Genomic DNA, 15,012 nt, shown 5'->3' with positions numbered 1-15,012 from the left:
TGGATGCTGTCGAGCACTGGTTTTCCTATTGGATTCAGGTCTGCCCTCCCAAGGCCTAACAGCTTTTCCCCATACCAGTAAATACGGACAGCTTTGCTTCTGTACCTCAACTTCTATTTTGTGCCGACTGGTAGGGCAAGTGGACACGCAGGAGTCAAATGTTGGTCTGTTAATGGTAGGAGAACGGCAAGGTAAATCAAAGGAGCAGAATGGATCCAGTGATCTGGATATGTTTGCAGAGATCTGTGTTCAGAAAGGTAGTTTGTTATTTATTAAGCATTTATTAAATACCTTCCTAAAGTTCTGAGATACCACTGGGACATTGAGTTAGGACTGAAACATATGTGCAAGAATGGCTCATACCAAAATATTAGCTCATCAGTTCAAATCCAACGTAATTCTCCCTTGAAATAGAACCACATATTAACTTGAAGTAACCAGTAATACAGCATCCTCTAAAGATTTTAAAAGAAAAACATAACCAGAAGGCCCGGTTTTCAAAACTGCTGCTAAAGGCCAACAAATTAGCTGGAAAGGAGGGATGAAAAGGAATAAATCTACAAAGTACTCTGCCACAGAAAGCAGATCCTTGTAGTTTTTTTTGGTCTCTTTCCATGAGATAATCACTACCTTGCTGAAAATGGGAAAGGCAACCCCTGCCCATCCCAAAGGGGAAAAAAAGTATTCACCCAAACAGCTTCTACTTGTTTTTACCATATATTCCAGGTGTACGTGTATGTGTAGGGGTTTTTTTTTGTTTGTTTGTTTTTACATTTATACAGTTTACATTGCTTGACCCATAAATAACACTTGTAAGATTAATAGGGCCATAGTTTTAAAGAGTATTTACATAGCCCCACCATGCATACAGAGCCTTTTTAATATTGAAAAAAAAAAAGGGAACTTTCCATCACTAGGCAATATAAATTTGACCATCTAAACTTATAAACCCTGACTAAAATACAAGCAATCATTTCATCCATAAATGCTGTTTCTGGTTCCCTAACAAATCTAGCACTGCAGTGTAACAAACATCTTACATTTCAGGGATATAAAAATATCAGCTTTAAAATCTGAACTGTACAGTATATACATTAATATTTGCACCGTTAAATTAGGAATACACTTAAGTCTATGAAATACTACATTATAAATAGCAATGTTCTTTTCGATCTCTAGCTGGAGCTAATACAATATAATGTTTACCTGGCTAATGAGAGTTGGAAGGGGACGACGTGGCCTCGCATGATGGGACGCACAGCGTTGGCTGGGTCACATGACTACGTGCATGCCACACAACAGGACAGACTGTCAGGACCTGGGCCAACCTGGCGCAGATAAAGGACAAACACTAGTGCTTTACAAAGGTGGCTCAAGTTCTCCATTGTCTAAAATCAACACCCCCATCCAGTCACCTCTCAACAGGTTCTTGAGGCTCTCTTGAGGGTTGGAGATCAAAGCAGCTGTATCAAACTGTGATGCACCCAACAGGCACGAGAGGTCACGTCCACCTGGCACCATCCAAGGAGGGTAAATGGAGAAATCACACCTTCCAAAGGTTAATCTGACACTGTAAACAGCAGTCGGGGTCTCATTTACATGGGCAAAGCACTTGAATCTATTTTAGCAACTTTCCTATGGAAGAAAAAAGATTCGATGTAAGATGGTTAATGGCTAAGCTTAACCATCTCCACAACTACTCGGTTAAGAAATGATACAGTTTTTGCCCTTGTGTCCCTTTTTCTTCTTGGATTTAGTTGTCCTCTGGCCAAACTGAGGAGTGGGGAGTGCGGAAGTTGGACTAGAAAGGTCGTCTGTATAGTATGCATATCTCTGCGGCCGGGGCTGAGGAATTGGTTGTCCAAGAAAGTATCCTTCTTCTTCTGAGTCGGAGGAGGAAGAGGTGGTGGAGGAGCACCAAGAGCCGTCGTCCTCCCCGTGGAGCCCCAGGAATCGAGGGCCCCCCGGGCTCCGCAGGGTGTAGCTGGAAGCGGCACGGGCATACTGCCCATAGAGCTCAGCGTTCCGCACGTAGGCCTGGATCTCCCGCGCGCTCTTACTCTGGATAAACTTTTCATAGTTATCAGGGGCGTAAAGCCGCAGCCTGTCCTTGGGAGAGTATTTTCTTTCTGTAACAAGGTTCAGAGCATTGTCCGAGCGGGACTTCCTACTTCTTCTGCGGCGATGGTGATGAGACCGGGGTCCCCTTTCTTCAAAATGGTACACCCGTCTCCGAGTTCTCTCGCTCATCGGTGGCTGCCGGATTTCGATGTTCTCATAGCTTCCGTTGTCTATGACATCATCCGAAAACTTGACCTGCTGTGGCCTGGACTGAGACTTGGACCTTCGGAGCACTGGCAGGTGGACTGGTTTCTCCTCAGGCAGGATTTTTTCTGGACACAACTCTGAACTGAGACTCTTCAAGGACTCTGTGCTCCTGTGCAGCATGGAAGAGTTCAAAGTCCCCATATTGCTCATTTTCTCACAATCTTCTGCCTCTATTTCCTCGAAGTTTTGCAGAGAATATAACGATGGCCTTGGCTTGCTTTCTCCATCCACCGAAGCCCCTAAAAGAAAAGCCAAGACAAGATGTGATTCTCAGTAATCCTGACACTCTGACAGTTCTTACCAACAAGCTTCTGAAAGGAAGCATTTCAAAGTGAAGTCTCTCAAACCTCAGTATCTGATTAATGATCACTAGGCAAAACCAACATACTATAATATACACTTAATTGACAAGAGGTATGAATTTTGTTATTGAAACAAAGGGCCCAGCATCTCCTACGAGCCCAGCCATTTTGGAGCCAAACGTGAGTTACAGCCCATGGGATGAGCACCAACTTGAAAAGCTCTTCGTAAGAGTCCTGTCGTTAGCTTATTGGTACGACACATAGAAGCTTCTGTCTCTCAACCCATTAAAGTCAGATTGCTTCATCTGAACGTCTCTGAACGCAGTCCTTCCCTTTGCTGTCACACGACTAACATTATGGTCCTCTTCCTATAGCCAGACTAGTCTTATACCTGGTTGTGCAGCGCAAGGGCCACGTCCAGCCCACAGCCTATTTGTGGATAGAGTTTCACTGGGACACAGCTACACCTAGTTGCTCCCATGCTATCTATGGTTTCTTCCACAATGACAGAGTTAAGTAGTTGCAACAAAGACTGTAAGGCCCCAAAAGTACTCTCTAGCCCTTGACGGAAGAAGTCTGCCAAACCCCTGACCTAGACCTTCATCCAGTCTTCTGCCCCTTCAACCCATAAACTAATAATGCCACTTCCCTATTAATCTCATTTTAAAACTTTTCTCAAAACCAATATTGCACTCCTTGTTATAACAGGGCTCAGGCAAGTTAAGAGAAATGGATGTAACCCAGACAGCTGCAAGGAACAACAGGAAGTGGTGTGAACTGTTGTCAAATGGAGGCTACACAGCTTCCTACTTTCTAAAGAAAGCCTGTTTTTCAGCCCATCATTGTCAAGAAACGTCAGCACCAGCACGACGTATACCAAATGTTGTCTATTTTTGATATTAACTGTTAAAACACCTGTCATAGGGCCTAGCAAACAGGAGGTGCTTAATATTTAGTCTTGCCCACCATTCCTCAGGTCCCCTTTATTGTAGGCCTTAACATTGACAAGCCTGACCAAAGCCAGGGGAGTAGCTGTCTTATCCCTCCTTGCCCGGTACCTGGCACAGGGTCCCTCCTGGCGGCGGGCAGCTGCTCAAGCCTTTCCTGCCTATGTTACAATGTAACATAACCTTTATGAAAGGACTGAATGTCATTCCTTGGACTGTAAAACTAGCCAAGTGACAGCAGTATTTCTGTATCCAAAAACTTACTGCAAATGTAAGATTCAGGAGGGCTGGGTTCCAGGTTCAATCTTGTCTTTAAACACCTATGTAAAGTTGGCATTTAGCCTCTCGGCACCACTTGCGGTATCTTAGTTCCCCGACCAGGGATTGAACCCTGGCAGTGAAAGCACCGAGTCCTAACCACTGGACCACCGGGGAATTCCCTAGCCTCTTGGAAATTCAAGTTTCGTCATTTGTAAAATGCAATAATATCCACTCTATCAGGTCATTTTAAGGACGAAACATAGATAACTGACATGAATGTGCTTTGAAAATTATTTTGTGAAATGATTTTATAATCTGGGTAAAAAAAAACTTAGCTCTTTTTGAGCTGTCTGTCACCACAGGGCAATTTAGGAAAATACAAAAAATGTTCTGTGCTTATAGAGTACACATGTTGATTTTAATATCTTGAAATTCACAGCATGATCCAAAGAGTCCAATATCTTTCTTCAGATACAGATGCAGACTCCATGATCCCAATAAATTCATTTCTCCTCTTCAAAGCAGGGATAATAAGACCTATCCCCAAAGACTGTACTGAAAATATATTTTATATGTATGCACACATGTATACACGTGTTTGTTTTGCTACAGGGTTTTTGGCATTTAACTGAAACTCCTTCCTCTCCTTGGTCTACAGTTGTAAATAACATAGCCCCCGCTGGTGCTGACCTGTAATTTGTGGAATGAACTTTTTAGGGGCTCCTTTTTCAAATACCCCATAACCCCTAGATTATGTACCTGTGATATTAGACAAAGCCAAGGAATCCATAGAATCCCGAACGCTCTGCTCTGGTTTCAAGTCTGACAAACACTCCAGGGAATCTTCATACCACTGTGTTTGATCATGATTATATCCCGAAGCCCCATGGTCCAGATCCAATTCCTGGAGCCTTCGACTGCTCGCAGGGCCCGGGTGGCTGCCATAAGCAGAATCGCCCAGTCCATCTTGTGACTGTGCCCAATACATATCAGATTGGTATTTTTTACTTGCAAGGCTCTGGTTATTTTGCTTTAACTCGGTCTTATTTTTAACCATGTTATCAGATATCCAGTGCTCACTGGCTCGAATGTCCATCTCATTGGGCTGCTGCTGAAAGAGGCTTTTATCACCAAACTTGAGGAGCAGCTGCGTCATATAATCTTCATGCTCAGCCCATTCTTCAGGGTCTTCTGGGGTTTCGTGCTCTACTCTGCCTTTCCAAAATTCTTCATTGACGAAACTTGCTCCTTGCCTGGAAAGACTCAGATCATCCAGTTTCCGAGAAAGGGTGTCGTCGGCATTGCCTGAAAGGCCAGGGAACTTGTAGTTCAGAGCAGGGGATAGGAGGAGAGACTGTCGACACTGATCCGCTGACCGGCTGCTTTTGCCCATCCGGACACTTCTTCTGGAGTCTCTCGATCGAGCCGACTGGAACGCAGAGTCCGAAGAATCCGAGGCATGGACGTCTTCACCGAGGCTGCATGTCTTTGAGCAATAAATCTGACCTTGTTTGGGAAGGAAGGGGCATCCCAACAGAGAGGTTTTGCACTGGGCGCAGGAAAAGCAGGCCTCTGTAGCGTGCCAGTGCCGCCCGTCGTAGGTCATCTGCGCATGGTCCACACCTGTTTCAAAAAAGGATCCAGTAACAGGTCACAGTTCCATCTTGAAACAAAGGCAGAAGAAACAGAAAAGACAGACTGTGGGCATGAGGGAACGCTTGGGGGTGATGGGACTGTTCCAGATCTTGACAAGGCTGTGAGTTACACAGGGGCAATTAATTCCCATTATTTGCAGATTCCATATTTACAAACTTGCCTACGCGCTAAATATTTTGTAGTTCAAAAATCAATACTCAAAAAAAAAAAAATCAATACTCACAGAGCTTTCAAGGTCATTTGTGGACATGTGCAAGGTGGCAAAAAATTTTGAGTCAAGTGATGCCTGTGTGTGTGTGTGTGTGTGTGTGTGTGTGTGTGTGTTCCAGCTGGGGTCAAAGGGCACTACTGCACTCACACCTGCGGCCGATTTAGGGGCATTTTTTCGCATTTTTTGTGCTTTCTGTGGGTGGTTTTGCTGTTTAAAATGGCCCAAGCATAGCGCTGAAATGCTGTCTAGTGTTCCTAAGCGCAAGGAGGCCTTGGAGAAGCAATCCATGTGTTAGAGAAGCTTTGTTCAGGCAGGAGTTACAGTGCTGTTGGCTGTGAGTTCAATGTTAATGAATCAACAACATATATTAAATAAGGTATCTTTAAACCTAAACATACACAAAACAAGATTATATATTGATTGGTTGATGACAATGTTGCGACCAGAGGCTCACAGGAACCTAACCCACTGTATCCCTAGGACCAGTGGCTTAGTGTGGGGTAATTCAGTGTCCACGGCAACTCTACAGAACACGACTAGCAGAAGTAATGAGAATCCAGTGTACACCCATTTATCAGAACTCATCAAGCTGAAACATTTAAAACCTATACATTTCACGGTATGTAAACTATCCCTCAATTAAAAAAACAAAAAAAAAAGGAAAGAAAGAAAAAAGAGTGTGGGTAATCAGAGACAGACTGATGGATAAGTGACAGAGCCAACCGGCTGGGCCACGGACGCACCAATATGCTCGCCGCAGGTCTCACAGTACTCGGCGTACAGGGACTCGAAGCAGCCGCAGCAGAACGGGCGGCCGTCCTTCATGATGTACCTCTGTCCCCCCAGGACCGTCTCGCACTCAAGGCAGCAGAAGTGTTTCATGTGCCAATGGCGACCCTCTGCTTCTGTGCACTCATCAGCAAAAATTATCTTCAGGGGAATATGAGGCCATAGGATGAAAAAAAATCATTGTGAACGATTTTAAAGGTCAAGTAACTGCACGTTTGCTGGGCAACTGACAGGCACTGGATCTTAAAGCCGCTTAGACAGTGTACTTTGTTTCTTACAGCCTTAAGCTTAACTGACTAACTTGATTTAGCTATAAAACAAGAACAGAAAGTGAAAACATTGAAAAAGAGAAACTAAGTGCATGCTTATGCTTTAAAAAACAAAACAGAATTCTACATTGGATATCATTCACTTGGTCCTATTTCTGCTCCGCAATCACACATTGTTGGCATAATCTGGCAAAGAATACATTAACATTGAAATAATTTAGCGGTCTGTGCATCTTTTAATAAAGAAAACTCATTAAAGTGGCTGTGGAGTCAACACAGTTAGCGTGCAACATAGTTAGCGCTCTCTGAATGCTGGATTATGTGAACACCACTTGTGAAGATAACACTTCGTTTGACGGTGCCGTCTCCAGATTAAGGACTTTTAATTTTTTTACATTTTTGGTTTCAAAAAATTTTCAAATAGCACATCATTGAAAAAACTTAAACATATAAAAGTAAAAACTGAAAGTTTACTGTCACTGATTGAAGTAGACTAGGGAGATAATAATGAATAAAGGCAATGAGGTTCTCTGGATGGGGTCTTGGAATAAAAAAGAGACATCAGTAGAAAAACTGAGGAAATCTAAATAAAATCTATGGTTTAGTTAATGGTATTACACCAGTGTTAACTTCTTAGTTTTGATGCACATACCATGGTTATGTGAGACGTTTTAACAATAGGGGAAGCTGGGAGAAGGGTACACAGGGACTCTCTGTATCTTTGCAACTCTTCTATAAATCTAAAATTACTTAAAAATGAAGAGCTTAAGGAAAAAAATTTCATTTCACACCACCAGCCCTCCCCTGAGTTAACATGCTCACCACTGTTAACTTAGTGTATGTCTTTACATACCATTTCTGAGTGTTTGCAAATATGTATACAATCTTGTTCTTCCCCCCTTTAACAGAAGTAAGATCAATTGCTGCATACTCTTCTTGCAACTTGCTTTTTTCTCACAGTCCATCAAGGACATGCTACTTATCAATACACAAAGACACCTGCTGCTTTCTCTTTATTAGCTGCATATTATTCCATTGTACCAACTTGAAGGGTTATCTTAAAAACGTACACACAGAGCTGAAGCAGGAGAGATTTGTGTTTTGCTTAGGTGTGAACAGTGGAACATTGGCTTACTAGAAGCTTATTTTTTTCCAGGGTTAAGGGATGAACTTTTTTACCTCGTCACATGCTGAACACCGGGGTTTGAGCAGCTCAGCATGGTGCCGGCCACAGTGAATTTTTCCATCCTGATAAAAATAGATGAGGTCGACCAGCAGCTCGTTGCACGTGCAGCAGACAAAACAGGATGGGTGCCAGCATACTCCAGGGCCCGCTCGAGAGGCAAACACTGCAATTTCACCTCCATTTATTTTCAACCCACACTAAAAACAAAAGGATTTAGATCTTAAATGACCCCTTTTTAATGACTGGATTCTCAGCCTTTTCCACTTTATGCTAAATCCCAAGTTTGTCAGCGAAACTTTAATTTTTGTCCCCTCCTGCTATTTTTTTTTTTTTTTTTTTTTTGCAGTATGCGGGCCTCTCACTACTGTGGCCTCTCCCGTTGCGGAGCACAGGCTCTGGACGCGCAGGCTCAGCGGCCATGGCTCACGGGCCCAGCCTCCCCGCGGCACGTGGGATCTTCCAGGACCGAGGCACGAGTCCGCGTCCCCTGCATCGGCAGGCGGACTCTCAACCACTGCGCCACCAGGGAAGCCCCCCCCTCCTGCTGTTTAATGTTGGATTGTTCATGATTCTCCACTGGAATGAACATGCCTCAGATTTACTACCACACTGGACTGCTCCTCGGACATGCGCAGTGGTTTTCTGGAGGCGTCCTCCTGTTGGATATACTCCTACTCTGAGGACAGCCAGTAAGGAGGCCCCGAATGTCTTCATTACGCCCCTGCGTTCTTGAACACTAGGTGCACCCCAGCACCGCACTCCAAGCCAAGACCCCACGTAAGGCCGTATTTCTCCCGATGTTTACATGCCTCCCCCATAATACACAGCAGTGTAGCCAGTTACCAACACGAATCCCCACGTAGTAAGAAGCTACGCTGCCTTTCCTTCTCTCAGTTTTTGGAGGCTTTTAGGGCCCACGCCTGTGCTGGCGCTGCCCCCTACCCCCCGAGCTGATCCACGCACATCACTACTCATCCTAGAACCGGCTACCTGCTCGCACACAGCGTGCATCACTGCTCTGGACAGAAGTTTAATCGTCCCTCTTCCGAGTGCTTCTTTCTTCCGCTGAGCACTGAACACTTGCAACTCTTTTTTCTCCTCTTCACTCAAAGTCTGGCAATACCGCACCTTCACAGAAAGAAACAGAAGCACCACTCTGAAGCAAACAGCGTCCGTCGCCAATTCTTTATTTCCAGAATCAAGTTTCAGGAAATAAAACAGCAAGTTGAGCTGGCCTGCCCCCGTGAATCGCCAGTTTAAAAATGACCCCATACGTTTAAAATGACCCCAAATCTTGCAGCCTCTCTAGCAAAAGGGAAATGCAATTTGAAGGAATAGTCCTTTTTTTTTTTAAAGATGAAAAGTTTAATTTAAACTCTTATCAGCAGAGACACTAAAAAAACATAAGACATGAACCTTTCTACAAAAGGTTTAAACTTGCTAATTGCCACCTTCATTCTACATTCTACAGGCACTCAAGTCCACTGCAGGCCTGAGCCACCATAAAGCACTGACTCTGGGTGAAGGGGTAGGGAGATCGCAGGAATTTGTAGGCTCCTGATAACTGGTGGGTGGCTGCAAACACTGTAAAAGCCAACTTGTGTTAAGTTTATTGCACTGACACCCTTTTCTCTCCTAAAGAATGGAAAGCTGTATTCTCTGGCCCAATTTTAACTGAAGAAGGACAAAAGGGCCCTAGCCAGGGAGGAGCTGGGGTTTATGGGAGGCACCACGATGCTCAGGGTGGATTTTTTTTTTCCCTAATTAGCCTTCTTCCTGTTATTTTACCTCATTATCATGTGGTGGCAACTGGTACAAAAGCTGTTTAATTCGGTGTTTCTCTCCAGGGCTGTTAACATAAGGAACCTTTTCCTCTGGTAAGCAAGCAAAATAGAGCTGGATCTGAGAGAGAGAGAAGAGGACGTCAGCACACAGGAAGCGAACACTTCAGCTCATTCCATCTTCGAGTTACCCTGCCCTTTAGGTACTGGCTCTGGCCTCGGACAGGATTTGGCTACTGGTAGCTAATGAGAAGAGCAGCTGAGCCAACTCAGCAGAACTGCAAACCCTCAGATAGCTAGCATCCAGCTGCTAAATTGCTCTTCAGGAATGCAATTCATAGTGACAATTAGGGGCACCATAAATTATGGACCATAAGACATGCACATTTAATGCTAGGGTCAGCCGAGAGAGTCCTAAATGAATGCTGGAAATGACCACACAGGGCTGTGTGACACTGTCCACAATCCAGCCACGACACAACACATTGGATTTGCTCTCTGAATTTTACACGTTGCAAAGACAAAAACTGTTTTGTTAAACTCTGTAAACTCTCCCTTATCAGGTTCTCTCAAGGTTCAGCTTTCTTTGCTTGCATGGGTGCTATTTTCTAAATATCTGGAGTCAGTTTCCCCAAGGAAACGGGAAGGGAGCTGTATTAACCTGTACTTAGTTCACTTGGAAAGAAGAACTCAGTTTTTGTTTGAGATTTTTTTTTTCTTTCTGTTGTATCTAAAGGAAATCCTTAATGAGTACTGCGAAGGATACTGCAGTGCTGAGGAAAGATGAAAAGGATTGAAGGAAAAAAAATAGGAGATTAGGCAATTTGGGGCCTGTCTGCTTCAATATCTTAGTGTCTCCCAAAACCTACTCGCCCTAAGCTGCAAGAAGGGTTCTCTCTTAAGAAGCAGTTTATCAAAACATTGCTTTCCTACCTGGAGGACCAGATCGCCACCCTCTTCCACTGTATCAGCCGCAGGAGCTGGTATGGTTGTAAACACTTACTGAATACTAGCTACCTGTGTGCCAGGTATTGTTCTAGACCCTGGATGAATCGGAGCTCCCATGAAAATGGGAAACACAACCATAACTCAGAAGCAATCATACGCCTAGTTGGCTCTTTTAATTTCAAACTATCTTGGCCCTTATGTCTAACACCAGCAATTTTTAATAAGTTCATCATTATAAGGATATTGGGAAGATAAAAATAGGTACACAGAATGTTCTCATCTTCCTTAAAATAACAATACAACAAAGCACAAAATGCGCTCTTTAATTTTTTTTCCAATTTATACCATGTGGTGACAGAATCTTTCACGTGCAAGGTTATCAAAGGTCAAATCCTACGCAATAACACTTCAGATGGTCTCTCACAGCTCTGTATCTCCTCTCTTCCAAAGCAAAGGCACTGCTGAGGACTGACTTGGAAACTTTCCTCTTTCCTTTGATTACCTTTTTGTTGTTACTGAAGTTTTTTAAAAAGTTAAACTCCTCCCACTCTCTCCAAAGGGACACCCCAGTCAGAAATCCACATGACAAATGCACAGGCAGTACTCTGGTCTTCACTCAGTAGGGCAAAAATAGCATCCTTATAGGGCTTCTGGATCCAAGAGTACGAAAGGGATTGAAAACGTCCATGGAGAAACTAAGTGTGACCTTAAAGCAAACATTTAAAACCATCCAAAGAGTGAGGCCCAAGGACACAGCATGTCACTGTTGGGGGGAAAAAAAAAAAAAAACAACCCTTGAAGACCTTAAATCACATTGAAAAATAGAAAAGCAGAGGACTCAGTTCCTACCTGCTCGGGTCTGAGGCCTGGGGGGACCCAGGCGTACTCCTCCAGCGCGCAGCCCGAGTCGTCATCGGACGTGGAGCTCCGCTGGCACCCGAAGGCGAGTTTGCTCATTTTGGGCTCCATCTCCAAAGGCATCATAACAAAGTCAAACAGCCAGCTTCTCAGTCACAGGACATCAGACAGTGGCTGCTGTGGACAATATAAGACAAACCGAAGAGATGAACCCGAAGGCGTTGCTCTCACCCTCCAAGAGCTTTTACTGAATTCCCGCGTACGCACAGCGGGGCCCAGAGAAAGGGACCAAGACGCCAGCGTCACCGTCCCCAGGCCCCCGGAACTTAGAATCTAGGGCCGCGTGATTCGGAAAGAGGCCCTTTACCAGCTCAGCATTTCAGAAAATGCCACCCAAACTAGTTTACTTCCAGATGCCTTGAAAAGGTGCTTCTCTACACACTGTTCATTAGAAAGGTTCTCATGAAAACTGCTTTGCTGACTGCCCACAAATGAAATCCTGCGAAGCCTCAGGGGCTGTAGGAAGAAGCTGGGTTTGCGCCCCCCGCCTTGCCCACTACTGTGTGCCGTGAAAACATGGCTCCAGTCACCCCACTTGGTTCCCTGCATTTCCTCGTCCATCTTCCCAGCGGAGCACGGCTGCCTGCACAGATTGGGTCGGCTGGGCCACACTGCTTAGGTTTCAGGTTTCCAATAAAGTTTGAGAGGCACTGAACTTCGTTTACTCATGGAGTAGAAATAGCACAGTTAAATCCTTTCACAGCACATTAAATCCGCAAGCCTTTACTATCCATGGGCTAAAGTCAGCCAGACGTTCAGTAATGAGTTCCTTCATAAGACAGTAATTGAATCCAAGCACCAGGTTAAAATAAAATCCAGCGTGGTGACAACTCGTGTTTAGCGGTGTTACTAGAAGGCTTCCACTGAAAAGCTCTGCAGTACCTACTGTACTGCATGCTCTCAGCCTGCTGCGGGGCCCAGATTCTTAAACACTGCGCCACCAGGGTAAGTCCGGCTCTGAAAGTCTCCTCGGATGAAGGCCTATAAAGGTGTCAAGACAACAGTCCCTGACCTGCAGCCCAGGAACTTTGTTATCACCATGTATGTTCCTTCTAAGTTTCTTCCAATTCTGAAAAATCATCCCCTGTCCCCAGGCACTAAGAAGAAAAAAAAGATACAAGACTTTCAGGATCAGATGCAGCTTTTTATACCTGCCCCTTTCCCTCCACCAAAAAAAGGAAAGAAATATACAGATAATTAGCCCAACCCCATTTTAAAGCAAACAAGGCTCAGGGAAGTTAAGTGACTTGCCTAAGGTCTCACAACTAAAAACCAGAGTCTAGTCACACTGCGTGTCTGACACATCAGACTTCCAAAAACTCTTCTGCCTTAAAAAAATTCTCTCATTTGCTGCAACAAGTAGGAAAGACAGTGGAACGTAAACATTGTCAGCCTGACAGTCATTTGTCAGTGACTCTCACAGTGCAACACTAGATACTTGTTGTTAGAACATGGTACCTATTAAAGCCTGTGAGTATGAAAACTGACGATTTTTATCTGATGAATCAAAGGACACTAAAACATTAAAATTGTAACAGTTCACAAATGCGAGGCCAAACATCCAATGGCTACAATCTTTATTAGGGAGGACCAATGCCCAACAGTAGATATTATTCCAACTAATAAATGTAACTTTCATTCACCCCAAACAAAAAGTAAAGGTGACCTCATTTCCTGCCCCACCACTGGAAGGGACTGACCTTTTACACAAGACATAAGTTCACACCGGTGCACTTCATTCACGTCTGAGGAAAGGCTTTCTAAACATTGGCACATTCCTTGTACTCCTCAGTAAAAAAGGACGTGTTAATGAAAGTCAGAACATTTCTTGGATCTAGTCTTTCCCTTTTGTTTTGAAAAAAAACCACTCCCCCCAATGGAAGGAAGAGAACTAGAGGTTAAGAATTTAATCAGTAGCTCAAATACCCACACCAGGAGAATGGGTGCCTTCAATGCAAATGAACCTGAATCATGAAATACACACATCTTCCCTTTACCAAATCTGGCTGAGGAAGGAAATGTGAAGGTACCTGCTCTGCACAGACTTACTAAGATCATAAATATTAACTAGAACCTAAATCTTAAATGTCACTATATTTTAAAACAAGAGAAAACACCACAAATTAAGACAAACTGCAAATTTTCCAGGCTAGAACAAAGATGCAGATTGCCAAAGAGCTGAATTACTTTGACAGCTATATTGCCTGGTCAGCCTTCTGTGGAAACTGCACAGAAAATGACTACCCTCATCAAGGGAAATAACTTAGCACTCAGTGCCATGGTCCTGTTCTCCCAATCACCTGGACGTGCCGGCCGCGTCTCCAGCCTGCAGCTCCCACAGCCATCCCAGCCTCGGTTCAAACTGAACTGTCACTCACCACTCATCAGCGAAGCGACGAACTTCGTGATGAACTGAAGGAACATGAGTGACACAGGCGCAGCTTTCAGTGTCCTTTGTTGACACTCTGACAGCTACCTCTCACCTCCGTGCCTAGCCTGGCATGATCAGTGCTGTGACATCTGATCACCACGTCAAGCAACCCCACGAGGGCGTATCTTGCTTAAAACCGAGGAGGAAACCGAGCCTCAGAGAGATCCTCCACGGGTCAGCTGTCCAAGGGCAGTGGTCTTAGAACTGGGCTCATTGGGTGACCTTAAACCCCTGCAGCCCTGCACTGCCCCCTGGGTGGAACCTTTTCTTTGGTGAAGTAGTCATGCTGCTGCACTGCAGACATGCACAATGACACAGCCGGACGGGGGGTGGGGCAGTCCACTTCACCCAGAGGGGGCATTTTAAGGAGGACATACAGTCAAAAAGGATTATAAAAATTCAATGGCCTCATGAGCTGTTGCTTCAGCATTCTTAAATTTGGAGAAAGCCTCTCGTTTTCCTTTATATCAGAGGATAATTACTTAAAATGACAAAACATTACATTTACTAACAAGTTCTAAGAGCTGGCCAAAAAATAAACATTAAAAAAATATATATAGGGCCTTCCGTGGTGGTCCAGTGGACAAGGCTCTGTGCTCCCAATGCAGGGGGCCCAGGTTCGATCCCTGGTCCGGGAACTAGATCCCACATGCAAGCCCAACTAAGAGTTCGCATGCCACCACCAAGACCCAGCACAACCAAAGAAAGAAAGAAAGAAAGAAAGATTAAAAAATAATAAGTTACTTCACGTGACCTCCACGTGCCAGGCAGTGGTATACATGCTGCATTACCACTAGGTATTTTTTCTCTACCTGATAGCATAACAACCTGAAGTTGGATTTTTCTTTTAGAAATTACCCATCTTGTCAGCAGGTCCAGAAAGCATACTGTTAAGTATCTCGCCATCTCAGACTTCGTCATATGGAAGCAGCATGGTTCTTGCACATGCAAGAATGTATAAAATAATTGACAAAAATGTGATCTC

General features: G+C 44.3%; 1 protein-coding gene across 1 annotated transcript; it reads right to left on the bottom strand.

Moving 5' to 3' along the window:
* Positions 1-265: 265 nt before the first annotated feature.
* PRICKLE1 (prickle planar cell polarity protein 1) lies at positions 266-14,617 on the bottom strand. The gene is made up of 7 exons (XM_027093468.1): positions 11,528-14,617; positions 9,738-9,851; positions 8,940-9,077; positions 7,943-8,146; positions 6,449-6,635; positions 4,598-5,461; positions 266-2,567 (listed from the first exon to the last, which is right to left on the bottom strand). The coding sequence occupies exons 1-7, from the start codon at positions 11,660-11,662 to the stop codon at positions 1,705-1,707; spliced, it is 2,505 nt and encodes an 834-aa protein (XP_026949269.1). The 5' UTR covers positions 11,663-14,617; the 3' UTR covers positions 266-1,704.
* Positions 14,618-15,012: the final 395 nt, after the last annotated feature.

The sequence above is a fragment of the Aethalodelphis obliquidens genome, unplaced genomic scaffold (genome assembly GCF_003676395.1).
Source record: "Aethalodelphis obliquidens isolate GAN/ISIS:26980383/991018 unplaced genomic scaffold, ASM367639v1 scaffold84, whole genome shotgun sequence".
Taxonomy (NCBI): Eukaryota; Metazoa; Chordata; class Mammalia; order Artiodactyla; family Delphinidae; genus Aethalodelphis; species Aethalodelphis obliquidens.
The sequence above is the reverse complement of the archived record's forward strand: the minus strand, read 5'-3'. Positions and strand labels throughout refer to the sequence as shown.

What these genes read in the sequence shown, in the direction of transcription:
- PRICKLE1 (XM_027093468.1), bottom strand. Translation starts at nt 11,662, where the DNA reads ATGATGCCTTTGGAGATGGAGCCCAAAATGAGCAAACTCGCCTTCGGG. An exon ending in TGCACGCTGTGTGCGAGCAG is followed by an intron (nt 8,147 to 8,939) that starts GTAGCCGGTTCT and finishes TTTTGTTTTTAG; the next exon opens with TGTGGGTTGAAAATAAATGG. An exon ending in GGTGTTCAGCATGTGACGAG is followed by an intron (nt 6,636 to 7,942) that starts GTAAAAAAGTTC and finishes ATTCCCCTGAAG; the next exon opens with ATAATTTTTGCTGATGAGTG.